At 38.6% G+C, this 19,251-nt stretch overlaps 1 protein-coding gene across 23 annotated transcripts in view; it reads right to left on the bottom strand.

Moving 5' to 3' along the window:
- Positions 1-19,251, bottom strand: part of KMT2C (lysine methyltransferase 2C) — a 199,020-nt gene that overhangs the window by 54,252 nt on the left and 125,517 nt on the right. For 19 of the 23 annotated variants that reach the window (XM_075746661.1, XM_075746669.1, XM_075746670.1 and 16 more), the window contains 8 exons: positions 18,679-18,795; positions 14,207-14,308; positions 13,921-14,025; positions 12,579-12,760; positions 11,644-11,808; positions 10,939-11,048; positions 5,097-5,162; positions 3,431-3,643 (listed from right to left, as the gene is read on the bottom strand). In XM_075746661.1, the coding sequence (XP_075602776.1) occupies positions 3,431-3,643; positions 5,097-5,162; positions 10,939-11,048; positions 11,644-11,808; positions 12,579-12,760; positions 13,921-14,025; positions 14,207-14,308; positions 18,679-18,795 (1,060 nt within the window). The remainder of the gene's footprint in view (positions 1-3,430; positions 3,644-5,096; positions 5,163-10,938; positions 11,049-11,643; positions 11,809-12,578; positions 12,761-13,920; positions 14,026-14,206; positions 14,309-18,678; positions 18,796-19,251) is intronic. The other 4 variants (XM_075746674.1, XM_075746677.1, XM_075746683.1 and 1 more) reach the window with 1 other exon arrangement.

Raw genomic sequence — 19,251 nt, 5'->3', positions numbered from 1 at the left:
AATGGTAACTTGAACTGGAAAAGGGAAAGAAGGTTTTTTTTCCAAAATTTCTACATCTGACTGATTTCTGAGAAACTGATTGAGAATGGCAGATTTTTCAACAGGATGATAGATAACCACTCTCGGAACACTTTTGGGAAACCCACCCTATCTATACACAAAGGCCCAGTATATACATACATTTCCTGTTAAATGATGGCTACACAAAACCAGAGAATAGATGTTATTGTTACTATATGTGAATCTGAGAAATTTTTGGCACCCCTTTCAGAAGCCTGTGCTATTGCATTTTCTAAGTGTCTGGGCAACTTAGCCATATATCAAGGAATATGGATACAATTTAATACATAAGATATACTTTGTTTTGATTATTGTCTTCCTAAGCTTTGTTTGGTAGGGATTTTTTTAATTGAGCAGAGAGACTGAAAAACCGCACTGTGCACTCGGAAGGTAATGTATAATGACTCTTCATTTGGAGGGTTCTTGACTTGAAGCTGTGCCTGACTGAAAGCAAACTTATCTATGCAGAGGAGTTTGACTTATATAGTAGAAAATTCCACCAAAAGGAATTACTCAACCTTGAAGATGAAGACTGTAATTTTGAGTTTGAGTTTATATTCTGTGGGAAAGCAGGGTAGAAACAGATGTAAAGTATGATGGCATTAAAAAGCCTTTGGTACTGAAGAGAGAGTGAGTTAATTCTGTTTCCGATATCCCCAAAATGTCAATATAATGACCTTACATTTTCGTTTTATTGTAAAGCTTTTGAAGCACGTTAAATACACTCTCGCCTCTGTAAAGGTATTGGAATTCCAATTCCCTGCTTTGGATTGAGGTGTATAATTCTATACGGTCTAAAACCACACACAGTTGTAAGAGGGAGAAGTACCGTTGTAACAGACAGAGCTGGACTTCTGCTATGGTAGAACTACAACCCTTGCTCTTCCACAAGCGGGGTCACAGACCAGACTTTCCCATCGATGAAGACTTTTCTAAGTTCTGCCAATAAAACTGGTGGCCTGGCAAAGGCAGGCCCCACTGACCACCACAGCCAATTCTCTCCTCCCCTTAAGAGCATGGGTGCAAGTGTCCACTTCTGGCAGAGGAGAAACCTGTTTCAGTGCTAACGTGACCTGCTACACAAAGCAGAGTGCCAAATGCTAAACCCCATCGTGGTCCTTCCCACTCACTTGCAAAGCGCAGCTCTACTAATAGTAGCTGAAGAGCTGCATTAAGTCTACCAAAGCTAAAGCTCCCAAAGCAAGTTGAACTTTCCAGTGGACTTTAAAATGTGGAACTCCTGATGAAAAGCCGAACCTGATAAAAGCCTATTGATGAGATGGTAACAAAATTACCACGAGCTCAGTTTTCTCAGATACAGCCTCTTTTACACCTGGAACTTCAGAGTCAAAGTAAGGGTTTTTATTCCTGTTTGCCTGGAATTACTACACTATGTTGCTCCAATCAAAGCTGTGGCACAGCTTTATTCATCCTGAGACTCATACAAAAAATTTAGATGTTGAGAGAGCAGGCACTGATCCACTCTACAGAGCACATGTAGAGCTTCCAGGGAATCCAGCCAATCTACTGTGTACACGCTGTGCTGTTCCCGTCACATATATCAATGTGCTCTAATGCTCAAATAGGCAACGAAAAGTGATCAGAACTGAAATTAAAGTCTGTGGAAACTCTGGCTCTCCTTTTCACCCACTGCTATTACATTTATGTATCTTGTAATCTAGTTGAAAAGGGATACTTACAAAAGCCAACAATCAGATAATGAAGTTAGACAAAGTTATATAGAGAGTAGGCGCGTGTTTGTAAAAGTAAAGATGATTAACCACTGAAAAAGAACAAGGGAAGTGGTTAATTCTATCTTGATGCCTTAAAACCAAAATCAAAAGCTTGTTTGCTTTCAACAACCCACCTGATGGACTATATAAAAGTATGAGATGGAATTTAAGAATCAGTGTAATGCTAGGATAATGTACCAAACCCTGTGAATACTGAAGGAAATGAAAGAAAAACAACTGGTTAACTGTTTTAAAGGTTATAAATAAATAAAGGGAAGCTATTATAAAAAAATACACTTCTAGTCAACAGCAGACTAATCAAACAACAATGCTTATACCAACAAGTTAACACTGAAACTGCACTGATGGTTAAACTACCCAGTTACCTCAAGTACACTCTCTGTATCAAAAAAAAAAAAAAAAAAAGCTTCTTATGACATTTAATCTGATTAACAACGAGGCAACGTTGCTTAAACAGAAAGCACTTTAGATTGTGGTGAGGTGGGGTGCCTATGTTCCCCTGCTCCTCTCCTAACAGACACTTGCATGACTAATGTCACGACTTTCACACCTGCCATTTAAGTAAGCCTTTCCCCAGTCCAGGGATTAACACCTATTCTACCAACACACTCATCAGACCACAGCAAAGAGGACAGGAGAAAGGTATTGCATCACGCTGGCTGCTGCTTCTCCTGTTGAGGAGCGGGGATTTGAAGAGCGAGGCTGGCTGTGCCTACACGCTCTTCCCACTCTCATCTTCCACCTGCAGTCACAAGTAATGCTGGCCCTGGGACGCGTGGATCTTTGCTCCATGTCTAGACTTGCAATAGAAAAGGCTCTCCTGAGGGCATCAACCATTGACTGGAACATCATCCCCATACACAGGGATGTGTGGGTAGGCAAGTGCTAGCCCAGATCCCTTCGTCTCTCATCAGCCTTGGAGGCCACCTCAATCTTCCTCTCCCTCCATACTACGTGGATGCCCCATCCTGGAACCTGAAATCCTTCAGTAGGATTCTACATACAGCATCATCTACTCGAACTACACTTCCAAACTCAAATTCTGTCTTAAATTCTACTTCGGAGATGAGGACAAACAAAATGTTCGTCTACAGAAATACAAGGAAATTATTTTTTTCTCCTCAGACCTTCAGATCAGCCCACCTTACTTCCCTCAGAAGAAAGAAACACTCTCAGCAAAGAACTTTTTACTCCACTTTCCCCTTTGTTTTAAACACCAGCTTTACAGTGAGCGAGACATTCCTTTGCTGAGCCAACATTATCACTTTCCGACAGCATTTGCGCTAAATTTGAGAGCCTCAAAATACACTCGTACTCAGCGAGGGCACAGTATTTCCCACAGGTAACCCAAGGATTAAGCAAAAGGCAACTTGTATTTCCAGTGTTGCCAGCCTTCAAAAGGTGAGTTTCCTGTAGGATGGATGACCCATAAACAGAACAATAAGAAAAATCCCTGAAATGGACAACAAGAAGCCATGACTCAAGTAATTTCCATCAACCATTCTGTACAGAACATATTAGTTTAAGTGTAATGAAAAACTCCCAGGGATATCTTGCAATACACACATGTACTGCGACACTCCAAGATACAAGACATGCCAAAAGTAGACTGCTACCTCTACTGTCATCCATCTCCCCATCTCTTGAGTGTTCTGATTGGGCATCTGGGGGTGTCTGAAGCACAGCCACACTGTTCTGATTTATAATCTTCAGTTTAAGCTTTGGTTTTGTCCGTTTTCTTCTTGGTACTGTAACAGTTAGGCTCTGTAACTGAGACATGCCGGATTCTGTCAAGCAGACTCCATCCTGGGTGTACGTCTTCGGTGGGTCTATAAAAGTTAAATGAATCATAACAGCAATATAAAACTCTTTAATTTACAAGTCTCCGATTTTTTTAGGAATAGCACTTCTAAGCATTAATAATCCACATGTATGGAGCTGATTCATGAGTGAGGATGTTGGTATAAATAAAACAGAGATCTCTGATACTGTCTTATATATTACAGTTACAGCTTTATAATTTAGAGTCTGAAGTCAAATCCAGCAACAATCCATTACACTGCTACAAAACAACTTACATCAAGGACTCATTAGAAAGAACAATTTGATTATGGAAACTAGTGCCTTGCAGAGTATTTCTGTATCTCTGGCACCCACAGAAAACTGTGCAAGTCTTATTTTGGGTTCCTGTTGCTTATTGGCCACAGGTCTCATCCAGCCCACAGCACTGTACCTTCATCTTATCAATGACGTTAAGCCTCCCAGAACTCTTGGTAACTAAGGCAAATTATTAGCCCTATTTTATAGGCGGACAAACCCCAAGTTGTATCAAGTGAGCTGCTCAAGATCAAATTGGAAATTGTGGGTAGAACCCAAGTCTCCCAACACCTGCAAGACTGCTTCCTCCTCAAGCTGCTACATGACAATTGAGTCTACCAATAAACTCTAACATTCCCTAATTTACCATGTAGAAAGGCATCGTTATCTGTGCTGGGGCCCTGCAAGTGGCAACTTTCAGGGAATTACCAAATAATGAAAAGGCTGCAATGATGCTTCTGCTCTCTGGAGCCAATTAAATAATGATTTGATGACACGGTTTTTGAAAACACATAAACATCATAACATTTGATCCCTTTAACCAAACATATTTTCTTACGTAACATCTCAAAACACAGCTGATTCCGAACACAATTCTTCCCAGATGACTGTTTTCTTAAGTTGAACTAAAAAAAGAGTGTTTACCTTAAAAAAAATAATCACATACTCCTTTTCAGATTGAAGATTTGAGGGGAGAACTTTCTCCGAGAACTACATTTGTGCAGCAGCAAATGGAAAAAAATGTTGACATGATGGAAGCTGTCCTAACGTGATGGTACTATCACTGTAAAAAGTGACTTGTGGGTAGGCTTGTCAAGATTGTAAATTCCTAGCACAAGTCAGATAGATACAAAAAAAGTTGTGTCCTCCTACAGCTTGAGTCTGTAAACATTTGTGTACATGCTTAACTCAGTCCCACTGTGTTATCACTGCTAATATTAAGGCAAGCAACTAAGTCTGCAGGATCAAAGCATAATTTAAAGTAATTATTATAGTGCAGGTATGGCAGGCAACAGAGAAGAAAGAAGAGAGAATGAGAAAAAAAACCAAAAGCATGCTGTGGTAACTGAAGGATAGTTAATGCTGTGTGTTATAAAATCATAGAAAAAGGAATTTTTGTCTCATGTAAAAATATACCCTTAAAATATGCTAAATGATCAAAAATTAAGCATTTACATTCTTTACCTAGTTCTTTTGATTTTGAAATAATCTGAGCTCCAACTGATGAATCACAACAGTCCAAAGAAGGCACTGAAAAATATAAGGAAAATCATTTCAACTTTTAAAAATGGTGACTTGATTTAAACTGAAACTATCAATTAATTTTCCTTCAAACAGTTCCATTAAACTCCCTAATTTATACTGTTGGCAACATTCACTAGCACCTTTCAAATAAAGTGCTTTTCAGCGCCACAGAAGATGTGACTACAAAACAAGCCTGATACAAACTGAAGTTCTCCAACTTCCTAGAGCCAAGAATGGCACTGGAACGGCACTGAACTCAATGGTAAATGATCTCCTTCTACTGGACCAAGGGCAAATGAATACACTGCATCTATTGGATTGGAAAATAACCTCTACACTAGACCTGATGTCCAGGTTTTGCTGACCTACGCATGAAAAATGGGAGGGCTTTGTGAACGGGGTATCAACCGCTGCCGTGTTTCCCCAAGGAGGGGCAGGCACCCTCCGATGGCTTTGCACACAAGATTCCAGCTGTGTCTCTGCTGTCAGGTCTCTTATACAACACGTACGAGAAACAGAATAAGGCTGATATATCTGAGAACAGAAGATAGATGACTTGTTCAAGTTAGACAGGGTAATTCTTATTCAAGATAAGAATATCGATAAATGAAACAGCAGAAACTCAACTTAAAAACTACAGCTTGTGCGCTTCAGGGAAGCGCTGGAACAGTGTGACTGAACAAATAATGATCAAAATGTCCTACAACACTAGGGTACTGTTGTTGTGCGTAGAAATGCTCTTCCCATCTGCCTTAATTATAATAACCACAATCACGCTTCACTAACCTGTGACGTGCAGACTAGGCTTTTAACATTAGTAGTGACTTTAGAGATTATGTAGACAGAGTAAGTAAAGTGAAAATTAGAAGCTTCTATCTCACAAACATCGAGAACTAAAATCAGAAAACCTGTTAGTTTGGCACAGTTAGCATTACCACGTAGGCAAGTTTATCCACACTTTTTTTTTTCCTAGAAATCTTATCCACGATGACTTTAAGACTCATAAACATCTGGAGTATTTACTTTACATCTGCCACACAAGATGAGACCACTGAGGCAAAGGCCGTGTGGGAGGTTCAGTGCTTCTCAGACATGTGTTGCTACTGACCATCTCACACACAATATGGAGGGGGGCAAGACTAGGGAAAGCACAAAAGCTTCCAAGTAACACTTAAATTCTTTGCTAAATACAAGACTGAATATGAAATCTAGAGGATGCTTTCTAAGCATATTAAAAATATAAAACTACAGTCTTTTAAAAGTTTTATGTAAAGTGTAACTAAAATATATGATATAACCTATAAAAAACCAATATTCTATGCAATTAGTAAATGAACGCAGCCTATGAGAACTACTGGAAAACTGATACACACAGGAGTGGAAGAGACAAGAAGACAAGAAATTGAACATGAGATTTTGAAAGAGACACTGAGCTAGAGGGGAACAAAAAAACATGGGATAAGCTGCAGGATGGAGAACACTCAAAAGTACTGAACTGAAACAGAAAAAAAGGCAGATTGTAAGAAATACTCAAAGTGGAATAAGATGTCATCTGTCCATTTAATTCGTTATAATTTACAAGATGTTTTAAGACAGAGATAGGAATTATTGAATTGGAATCTAAGGTAAACAAAAAATTCAGAAAGACAGCTGTGAGTGGGAATTTGAAATCCTTATTTAGAAGGCAAGCAACAGGAAGTATTCTTCTGGTCCAAGTCAGATTGAGAACAATTTTAGCTTTGGAGACTGGATAGAGTTGAAATAGTCAAATAAACAAGCCGATAGTGACAGAGGTAAGGCCTCCCGAGACCAACTCACAAAAGCTGTACGAACAGCGTTTGAAGACAGTATCAAACAGACTTGCAGAAAAGGACCTAATTAGAGTGCAGATTAAGGATTAAAATCAATAAAATGGATAACAGAGGAACAGAATACTGTTAGAGAAAGACTGTTCAAGGGGAAAAAAAATTAACAAAAAGGTGCTTTCTGAGGCACTTAGCTGAAGTTTAACCACAATTACTATGTATATTTGCAAAGAGGTTTAAACATGTTGAATGTTGTCCAGCATTTAGTTGCTTCAGTTGAAAACAAGTAATTGCACAGAATACAATATGATGAGAAGAATCACTGTTTCAAAAGAAAGGGGACTGCCATTTGTAAGGCTGTAATAGAAAAGCACAATACTAGGAAGAAATGAAATCAGCATAAGGGACAGAGGAAAACGGTTTATGTAGAAACACCACTCTAAACAGAGCACTACTGGATGCCTGCATAACCGTGTGCATGACCCAGAGATTGCTTTGGAAATACAGTAGCTTACAAAAAAAAGTAAGAGTTGCCATAATAAACGTGCCAAATAATAAAAAATTCAAAAGTTGATTTTTTTTAACATGTAGTATTGTGTTGCTTTTGTATCCTGTATTTGTAAAGTACATAGAATCACAGATTCACAGATTAGTAGAGGTTGGGAGGGACCTCTAGAGATCATCTAGTCCAACCGCTCTGCTCGAGCAGGATCACCTAGAGCAGGTTGCACAGGATCGTGTCCAGGCGGGTTTTGAATCTCTCCAGAGCAGGAGACTCACAACCTCTCTGGACAGCCTGTTCCAGTGCTCGGTCACCCTCAGTGTCAAGTTTTTTCTCATGTTCAGATGGAACTTCCTGTGTTCCAGTTTTCGCCCACTGCCCCTTGTCCTGTTGCTGGGCTCAATTAAGTTTCAGAATGAAGAAAAATTTAAGTCAGTTTCATGAAAATTGTACAACAGAGGCTCCTAACCATAATATGCCTATCACTGGCAGCATTGAGCATCTCTGAATTAGTGATACAAACTCCTTGCTGCCTCTCTGGGCAGGCTTACTTGAGCCACAGGAGGAATACAGACCCACAGGCACAAACTCTCACCACATCAGCTGTAAATAGCTGAGAAAACCAGGCAGAGCTGGTCCCTTTGCCTCCTGCAGAGAAAGAGAAACAGCACCAAGGGAGGAGGAAGCTGGATGTGGATGGAGAGAGGATGGGAGTAAGTGAGGAAAGGATGAAATTTGCAGATGGGACATATGACATACAAGGGCAAACGACAGAAAGGCAGAAGGGATGGGTGGATGGTTGAGAATTGCTTGTCTAGGAGTGAATGTAGATGAGAGATGCACACATCTCTCCTGAACACGCAGGAATTACAGCACAGAGGAAAAGCTGCTAGTACCCAGTCACGATAATATTCAAGCAATCCAAATTAGAAAAAAAATTCTACAAGGCACAATATGTTGGGGGACATATGTTATAACTTGAGACCATACTAAAAGGAATCTGATGAAACACTGATCAGAAATTTCAAAAGAATCTAGTGATGAAGGTTTATGGTACACTACTGTGGAGCAAATCTTACCACATTCTGGCTTTTGATATTTATGTATGTTCAAGAAAAGAAAAAATTATCTTTCATTTTCCTTTTCCTGAAGAAGATGACTTTGTAAGATTATCAGATACGCATCTGATCTTCTTAAGATGAGATAGGGAAGAGCTCTTACAAATTTAAACGTTTCCATTTTCTGAAGTGAGAAAAATAAAAGTTCTTTCTCAATACCTACATACTAGAAGTATTTACTCTTTACCAACAGTAAAGCTGCAATGTATTAGTAATTTACTAAGTTGAGGGGCTCTTGCTGCTTCTACAAAGAGAGCAGCTAAAAAGCTTGTAATAGTACTTGCAACACATTAATATCCTCTGTGATACATCAAATAGAAAGAGCAAGAACTATCCCAGTAAGAAACCCACAATATGGTACATTTTAAGTAGCTTTCTACCACTAACTTTTGTTTCTCTAAGTTTATCAAATGCTAATTGTTCTCACCTTCAAACAAAAAAATTATAGAAAATTTTCAAAGGAGTTGTAAAAGAATTAATGAAAGACATTGCATATAAAAGTACATGCAAGTATTTCTATGAACATGCATCAAATGACATATTCAGACATGCAACTGTGCAAATGTACGCATGTTAAAGAGGTATTAAATATACTGAGTCAAAACATGAAAGAATAAGCAGAGAAACTTGTCTTATAAAAAAAGGTGAAAAGAAACCTGCAAAGAAAGCTTGGGAACTCCCTAACAGGTCTTGCGGGACTGGTTCCGATTCCTTGGAAGACAAATCTACACAGCACAACTTCATGAAGGTGTGCAGGAAGGACTAACTCCGGGGCCAGCTTACGCCTGGAAGTGAAACATCTCTGATACCATCTTATGAAGTTGTTCTGTCTCACATATTATGGGCTTTAATTATCTCTAAAAGGTAGCTCTGCCACCTCCAAAGGGAAAGGAAGAGGCAGTATTCTCACTTACGCCTTTTTGGTTTAAGTGCCCAAAACTTATTATCAAAATAAACAAAAACAAGTTTCTTGGTTTTCCCACTTATAAAACCACTTTCTTTTTGAATTTGTGAAAGCAGACATCAAAAATTAAGTGGCTTGTAGAAATACACAAGCATAAGTCACTCTTACTTCTATCAGTGGTAAAAGTGGGATACTTGGTAGTGTTCCACAACCATGTGTAGCTGACAAGGGAGTATATAAACCTCCAAGGTCACGTCAGTAAGTTACAATTACTGCCACGCTGTTACGACGACATGACAGGGTAAAAGGACATTAGATGCTCTATTGAACTTTTCCTGGCAGACCTCTTGAACACACGCCTCACGGTATCTTCAATCTTGACCAGGAAAGCCAATCTTACTGACATCTTCTGGGTGAAAACGAGCATTTTTTGAAACATTTGCGTAGTTCTTGTACGTTCCTTCTACCATACTCTCATGATACCCCAATAAAGGGTTAATGTGAACACTTTACCATGCTATTAGGCTAAAAATGGGTACAGGTGTCAACGCCCTGTTAACCTAGCAGACTGAAGCAGAAACTCCCGTGAGCTGACACGCAGAGAAAACAGACCTGGGATCCCACCCTTGTAGCAAGACCATAAATCAGGTAAAAGGCCAATTTAATTGCTGACAGGCCACTCACAATAACATTAATCAGTACCATCCCAAAGAACCAGATGCTGTAGCTGTGCTTAAAGACAAAAACTGCAGTAACCTCAGCTCCTGAAGTACCACTGCTATAGAACTGTGTAGTACACACTAATGAGGAAGCTGGTATATATATTCACTGGTAACATGTGCGGAGAAGAGCAAAAGTTCATCAGAAAGAGCTATACGTTTTAACTAAAAAAAAAAGTGGTGACTCCCAAGGAAAAGTACAGTGAATTCTTGCAAAGACCACAGCTAGGGAGGGAAGTGCTGGTCTTAAATACTGGGAGAGCTGAAGGAGTATCATTAATAAAACATGAGGGAGGAGGGGGAAAATGCTTATATGGACTATTGTTACAGCTACTGCTGCTTCAGACAGCCTCAAAAGTGTTGAAATACAGAAAGTTTTTCTGCTTGGAATTGACTTTCAGGTTCTTCTGCAGTTAATAACTTTAGAGAACTGGGCTTTCTTCCTTCCACTTGACAACAACCTTTCCAATACCAAATGCTTTTAGTAATTTACCCAAATCATCTTCAATAAATCTATCCAGAATTGCCTCTGCTAGGTTTTCCTTGGCCTTGCAGCCAATCACTAGAAGGGTGTGAAGAAGCTGAGGACACTTCCAGAAAGGCCTTAAAATAAACAAGAGAAGTCTTGCTGCTGTCACGAGCCAAATCTCCACCAGAGAAAAGAACCATAACACATTCCCAAACCTATTTATTGCAGTGCGCAATCCTGCCATTGGTTTCAATTGTCTTCTTACCGTTTGTTGGTGGTATGTATGGCCTACAAATGGTACAGTCAAAACCCATATCAGCTATGTTTTCCACTTCCTCCTCTGTGTTTAAGTTCTGACAGATTGCATGCATCCATCTAGAAATTAAGTGGGGGAAAAAATACAATTTAAAGGAAATATGTGGTGTTTTAGGAGACCCAAATATCAGTATATGGTCCAAGTTAATGTGAAATACTTGGTTAGTTTAAATTCTTTTAGGGAGAAATGATGAATCAGGTTCTCCAGATACAGCATTCCCCTATGGTGGTGTGTGTTAAATACTGTATATACAGTATCAGAGTATCTACTTCCCTTCACAGGAAGGAAATCTCTATAAAACAATGTCCCGGAAGCAAATATGTCTTAGTATTATAATTTTCTCCCTATATTGCAATCATTTTAACTATTTCATACAATGTAATCTAGATTTAGCCTCACAACAATAGTCTTGTAAAATAGTTTTATTTTTTCAGAGGGGGAAAATGAGGCACAGAGTGATTAATTAATTTGCCCAGAGTCATATAGTTAAGTCTGTGGTACAACTAGGAATGAACTAATAAGAGACTTCTGAGACTCAATCCAGTGCTCTTTACCACAAGACCATTCCTTTCATCTTTACACTTTTACATTAGGGGAAAAAAATTAAAATAAGTCTTAAACAGGAAAAACCTGTAAAATATTAGAAATCCTTACCGATCGCATTGTCTACACTGAATTATAAGCTCTTCATCTCTGTAAGTGCGATAGCAGATTGGGCAGGTAGACAAACTTGCGCAGGGAGCACACTGTGTGTAATTATTTTGCCATTCACATCTTAAACCTGGAGAAGTTGCTCCACAGTGTCTGCACCAAACACACCTGCAGAACAGACAAAATGATCTATTACTTTCAGTTCACAGGAAGATTGTTTTGTGGCTTTAAAACCCTCCTACTTAGAACTGGGTGAGTAATTATGTTTTAGATCACTAACCACTAGGGAGGCGGGGGAACTCATTTCAGGTCAAGCAATGTTTTAATTGAACGAAAATGCTATTATTTAGATTTTGAACATTACCAACAGTTCTTACACTTTTTAAAGAAAGTTTCTAAGTCAGAATTCCCTTCAATCTGCAAAAACAGGCAGATGGGTGTTTGTAACAGCTCAACAGGTCAAAGGAGTTCCTGCTTCCAGTTGCCATTCACTTTGAGATATGGAGACTTAGCCATGTGAGAGGTCCATTCTGTTTGTGTTTCAACCAAGTAACATGAATGGTTTTCAGAGGGTTTTACTTTGAGAACAATTTGGTGAAGCAGCCATTCATTTTTCCAACTGAACGTTGGAACGAACCTTCCAATGAACGTAAATTGGTTTATTTTTTTTTGCCAAGAGTTTCGAAAGAAAAATTTTGTCCATCTCTACTTCCTTGGTTTTTGGCATGAAGAAATGTTATTAAGAGGAGGTAACAGTTTCCCTACTAAATTGACAATTGAATGAAACAATTCAAAAGTATTTTGTTTCCTTTGTTTAATGCACCTGACAAATACAGTTAAAACATTATTACAGTTCAATTGCCATTGCAAATACGAAGTGACCAAAAGAAACAAAAGAGGCCAGTAGACAATATTTCTGACCCCAGAACCAAACACACCATTTGCACTTCCAGCCTCCCTTTGGAACCGTCTGCAGGGGCGGATCTAAGCAGTACGTGTGGTAGCTGATGTCGCAGTCATCGCAGAGAAGCAGTCTTCCTGGGTCTGTCGCTTTACCACAGGCTTCACACACCGTGCACTCCAGGCACCTCCAACCTTTGCTAAGTACCACTTTTGTAATCTGCAAATGGCAAGGTGAAAATTATTTGACAACTGCTCTATGAAGTACAGTCGTTGTATAAATTAAAGTCTGGCTAGCAGAGCACAGGATGCTCTTTTGTGCACACTATCCACATCACAAGTATCTGTTTATCAATTAGACTTTCTGCTTCAATAAATGGGGATGGATTGAACAGAAAGGAACTACAATTACTGACAGCTGATAGCATTCCAGAGTAGAATTTCTTCAGATAAACTAGCAGACCAGAGAATATATACTACACTGGGTCTACAGGTAGGCCAGTTTACTCCTTACAGGCGTAGCTGGTTCTGCAGGGAAGAAGGAGCAGAACACACAGCTGCTTTTATTTCCATGATGTAGTAAAGCCAGGACTCAGGTCACTACAAATCCTGTATCTTTCCCAAATGATCTGCAATAATCAGTGCTGGGCTTTTAGTCATCTGAAGCAAACAACTAATTTATTGTAATTAATACATAATGTAAGAGCAGTATACAAATGCAAAGCCAAATTACAGTTGCACTAAATATGCATATGGCATTTAGTAAAGTACATTCAAGATAAAGTTTTGTAACGTTTAAAAAAAATCCTACTTTTACATAGATGTACTTATATAATAAAGTGTATAGTGCGTATATTGCAGTCAATAGCTTATTATGTGCTTGCTAAGTCATCTCATACCATTCAAATTTAATTTTCACACATTCTCTCCTAGACTAATGAATGTAAAATGTATTAATTAAACACTCCAACTGCTGTCAATTCTGACAGCCAACAGACAAATTGAATCAACTAAACCTTATACCCCTAGTAAATGAAGATGCAGTATAATTTTTTTCTTTGTTTTTAATTCTGCTTGTATTTAGGTTTTAAGCTTATATCTCAAAGTGTTATTTTAACCAACTGCTGGATAATCAGTGCTATTTATAGTTGTGAAATTACAAAAAGGTTAATTTCTCTTGAGGCAATGCATACTATAAAATGACATTTAATTAAAGTCTTTCACAAGTCGCATACAAATAATGGTCACATTAGCTGATAAATATCTAACAAGTTAATGACTCCCCTAATTACCACAAAACCAAAGGCAGCACAGTGCTATTAAAATACAGTAAGAAAAAAGTGTAATCAAGTCATTTTTTAATGTAACAAAAACACTCACCTTAATACTGACACAGTATGGATGGTAACACTGTCCACACTGAGAACAGGCAAGCAATCTGCCCTCAGCACCTTGGCCAAAACTCCCACACACTACGCACATATCCTGAAATGATAGAAAACAGCAGATTTTCAACACGTGCCAGGCACTAAATTCTGAAAACATGTAACTGTAAAATCCAACCAGCTTACTATATAATTTAACTCCTAGCAAGGACATTCATTTACTTTTTTTTCTAATTAGAAGCAGAGAAACAAAATGAACACACAGAAACTATTATCGTCACCTGATGGAGAGTGAACTTGTCACTGTTAGAGAAGAGGACAACTGTATTATGCATAGAGTTTTCTTCCTCATCTTTGTTAGATGAAATATCCATAGTTGTGACCTGTTAAAAAACCACACCACATAAATAGCAAGCACATCACATTTTCTACGAGATGAGACAAGATAAAACTTATTTTCTAATGTTTGTTCATTTTTAATAGTACCAGAGAATACAAGCTTTGCAAATATTTATTCATAGTTTGAACTTTCATAAAAAAGCTACTTTCATCAGAAATTACTATATTAATTTACATTTTCACATCGGTACAAGCATCATCACTATTTCAGTTTTACAGACACCTTCTCTTCCTCTCCTTTGTTCACCTTTACACATTACCCCATTGCACTTTAAAATGGAAATGGAAGGAAAGAGGTAGTCTAAGAAAGAAAAATAAAAATCACTAGGCAGAAATTGTCATACTGTGACCAGTCTGCTCTGTTGCCTGCATATAAACACTGAAGTTGTTCTCGTTGCAAACTTAATTTCAGCAACATACTTTTGAGTATTAATTCAAAGAGCAATTGCAGAAATGTAATTTGTCCCATATTGCCTAAAATGTGGTTTAGCTAATGTTCCAAGTATGTTAGAGGAATAAGCAAGAGTTCTAAAGTTTCAATAGTTAAGATACTCTCTGTAAGCAGCTTCTTTATGAGGCTTATCTATCTTGACCGTAAAAACTGGCATTGAACTTGAAACGGCTGTTTTGATCTCAGTCCATAAGCTGTTACTGCAGACAGTCGTTCTCCTCCCGATCAAGAGATTGTTATCCTGACCTGCCCTTTATAATTAAGAGTACAGAAATACACACAGCTTCCCAGGAAGAAAAAGAAGGAAAAAAAAGACTTCAACTGTGTTCTGACTTTCATTCAAATCTTGCTACGTTGAATTTGCTATCCATGAATTTAAATTAAAAGGCCTAACTATTTACTCTCTGAATCAGTAGCAGCCACAGAAGTTTGGAACGTTAAGTTCTATATAAAGGAATAAATGCATGATAGAGAAATATAACTTTGTTTTACCAGCTGTTTTAATTTTATACATGTGGATTACTTTAAATACATTTTAAGTCTTATACAGATAAGTTTTGTTTAAATAATTATTTCAGTATTGTACAAATCCAAACATCACTCTAGAGACAAATGTAAATACCATTACAACAGCTACAGAAACCCTTCTGATACACTGTTGCTCAAAATCAGTGTTTACTGAGAAACAGCTAAAAAGGGAGTATATTGGTAATGTGTTTTAATTACTGCATGGTTGAAAGCACTGCAGCTATAACTTAACTAATTAACCAAAAAACACCCAAAACATCTCTTGTTATGTTCAGGGAGAGCTTTTCCCTTGCATGTATTTCCACAGGTTCCACAAAGTTCTTGGAATTGCTTGCATATACAAAAGAACAGAATTTGAAGAACTGAATCACTTCAATTTTGATGCTTGCTTAATGCCAGCCATGACTCAGTCTGGGTTAACCTGCAGGCACCTTCTTCCCCATTCCCCAGACATACCAAGATATTTCCAACTTGCGTAGTTGTCCACTGGTCATGATCCCATGCTAAGACTCAGTTTGTGCAAAGGGGCTGAAAATACTCCCAATTCAAACATTTATCTGGCAAAAGGCTGGTCTCTTGGTACTGCTGCCTTAATCTACTCTATCACAAGACAAACACATCTCTGCTCTAGAACTCTGAAGCTGCCATTTTGCCATGATCCTGACAAGTCACAGGATCAAATTTCTATAGGAAATTGTGGAGAGCAATGTCCATTTTGTATTTATAGCAATTTACCCAACTCATTATCCTCTGTTCAGTTACAAAAATTTTTAAGAGTTTGTTCTATAAAACCCAGCTTCTCTTGAAGTATAAATTTGTGCTTTGCAACAGAATTATAGAACATTGTGGGTTGGAAAGGATCTCTAAAGATCATCTAGACCAACCCCCCTGCAGTGAGCAGGGACATCTTCAACTCGATCAGGTTGCTCAGAGCCCCGTCCAACCTGACCTTGAATGTTTCCCGGGATGGGGCATCTACCACCTCTCTGGACAACCTGTTCCAGTGTTTCATCACCCTCATAGTAAAAAATTTCTCATGTCCAGCCTAAATCTACCCTCTTTTAGTTTAACACCACTACTCCTTGTACTATCACTACAGACCCCATCTTTCCTGCAGGCCCTTTCAGGTACTGGCAGGCTGCTATAAGGTCTCCTTGGAGCCCTCTCTTCTCCAGGCTGAACAATCCCAACTCTCTCAGCCTGTCCTCATAGCAGAGGTGCTCCAGCCCTCTGATCAGCTTCATGGCCTCCTCTGGACTCTCTCCAACAGCTCCATGTCTCTCCTGTACTGCAGACTGAATTATTATGTGAATGTCTTCAACGCTTGACTAGCTTGAGTGGAATTCATCCTCTATGTTTAAAATTACATGTTTGCTTACGAATTTTGACCATCCAAAGCTTTAAAAGGGAACAATGATAGAGATGTTTGTTCCTTTCTCACATCATAAATACCAGCGTACTCCAAGATTTTATTATACAGGCAGCAAAAAGTGGCACAATGCTGTATAAACTCCAACAGATTGTATGCAAGAACACAAAAAATAGTCTGAGGAATTACTTCATAAAGACATAAAAATGAGTAAGTCCTCCTTTGAACATGAGGAATAGGATGTCTCTCAAAATCTGCAGGGCTGATTGATAATCAAACTTTAAAAGGAATGTTCAAAGAAGCCAAGTCCATAGCAGGAAAAAAAATATGAATTTTTTGTAGTCCAAATTTCCAACAGTTTTTCATACCAACATCCTACTTCTTACGAGGAGCAGACCAGGACTGTGTGAGATTTAAGAGTTTCAAAAGAACTTCAAGTATGAAATAACTATCAATTGCAGTGAGCAATGACTTGCTTAGAATCACTTCAGTGCTGCAGGAACGGCAGATGGCAAATGTAACTACCATTTTTCTCAAAGGTTTCTAGGGAGAAGCCGCATACCATCCTACAGAATATCTGACATTTGATCCTAACAGAGAACTTGCAGCCACATTGATACATACTGTATTTTGTTAAAGAGTCAAGGAAGCTTTAATTATGGTAAATCAAGATCTATCAGAGGTCTCTGAAGGAGTCAGCAAGCCTGGGGACTGGGAAATCTGACTGATGTAACTTAGTTACCAAATTCTTCTGGCAAAGCCCTTCACCAATGCTCCTTAAAAAAAGGTAAACTGACATAGAATGGTCCCTATATTGACATAAGACATGAAATAAAGAGTAGAATAATTATCAGTTTTCCATGTAGGTGAACAGCATTAGTGGAAATCTGAGAGGGATGTCTGCTAGCAGGCTCTGGTGTTCAACACACTCACATGCAATCTCAAAAATCAATCGAGGAGCAAGGTGATAAAGCTTGCCAACAGTATTAAGATATTCAGAGTAATAAAAAATTAAAGACAACCACGAAGAATTGCACAAGAACTTCATAAAGCTGAGTGCTGGGCTATAAAAAGGCAGATGAAAGTCCGAAAAGTAAAAAATGTGAACATGACAAAACAAATGACAAGTATGATCAAAAACATGGAATAGCTTCCATACAAGGAACAACTCAAAATACTGGGATTCTCCAGATTAGCCAGGAAAGAGTGGAAGCAAAAGGAGGAGAAATGATGGAGATCTATAGAAACTGAGTGGTATGGATGGAGGAGGAGAAGAGAAAAACGTTCTGCATTGCCTCTTCTCTAAGAGCAGTAAGGAGCCGGCAATGAAACCAGCAGGCAGGAATTTATAACAACAGGCTGATGAGTTCTAAAACTAAAAAAAGTTAACATGGTTTCCAAAGTTTTTAAAAGTGAATAGACACGGGGGTTGGAACTAGATGATCTTTAAGGTCCCTTCCCACCCAAACCATTCTATGGTTCTATGAAATTCATGAAAGAAAGCTCCAACACAGGCTGCCTAAGACAAAGACACCACCTCCTGTTCAGCAAGTCCCTGAGCCACAAACTGTTGACACGTGTCCTTCTCTAAGCCTCTTCTGTTTCCGCACTCTTCCTCCAGCATCTGGTTTTGGTCCTCCGGTCTGATCTGCTATGGCTGCTGTTACGTTCTTACACACAAGTCTTGCTCTCCCTTTTTGTGGTGTTCCAGTGAGCGCTGCCTTTACTCAGCATGTTTTCCACCCGAGGAAATGGAAGGAGTATGCTAAGACTCCCAACAGTTGTCCCGTTAAGTGGCAAGAGCAGCATAAAATTGCTTCAGGTCCATTAAGCTACTGTGCTCTAGTTCTTCATCATAAACACTTAGTAATAGCCAGGCTTTGTCAAATACGTCTGCATTTTAGTGCTCTTTGGTTTTACCCAGTATTTTAATACAAGAATTATAGCTGAATAAAATCATGTTGTATTAACAGACTGCAATGTGACTTAAAAATAAACGTTCTTACCCCTGGAATGACTACAGTCCCAACGCCATTTTTCAGTTTTGATCTACCTCTGCCACCTCTTCCTGAAAGACCTGCACCACGTGGCCTCCGCTTCCCTGGGAATCCTGATCCACGGCCCTATTCAATATAAGATAAAAATTTAAATGCAACCCGAAGTTCTTTTGTTATATGGCATTCAAACTTGTTCAATGCATCCAGGGAAAAACATAAGTAAAAAACCACCCTATGATTTCCAGTGAATATGAGCATACTAGGCCATAGTTATGAAGTCAGTCTGAAATACCTTTAACTACTTACATGACATAATATGATCACCTTTATCACCAGTGAGAAAGCATCCAAAACCAGAAATGTTTATTTTCTGCTCAGACATAACTGGAAATATGGAAATGTATTTTTCTTTTTCCCACAGTTGCAAAGTATCCAAAATAAATATCCTCTATTCCATAATTCATTTTTCTTTTCTTTTTAAACAGTCAGCTCAGTCAGTCATGGGACTTCTGAATATGGTCTGGACACTTGATTACTTGCAATCATAGATGCTTTTCTTACGCTATGAATAATCAAGCAAAC

This window comes from Balearica regulorum, chromosome 2 (genome assembly GCF_011004875.1).
Source record: "Balearica regulorum gibbericeps isolate bBalReg1 chromosome 2, bBalReg1.pri, whole genome shotgun sequence".
NCBI lineage: Eukaryota > Metazoa > Chordata > Aves > Gruiformes > Gruidae > Balearica > Balearica regulorum.
Note: the sequence above shows the minus strand (reverse complement) of the source record. Positions and strands in the feature narration are given on the sequence as shown.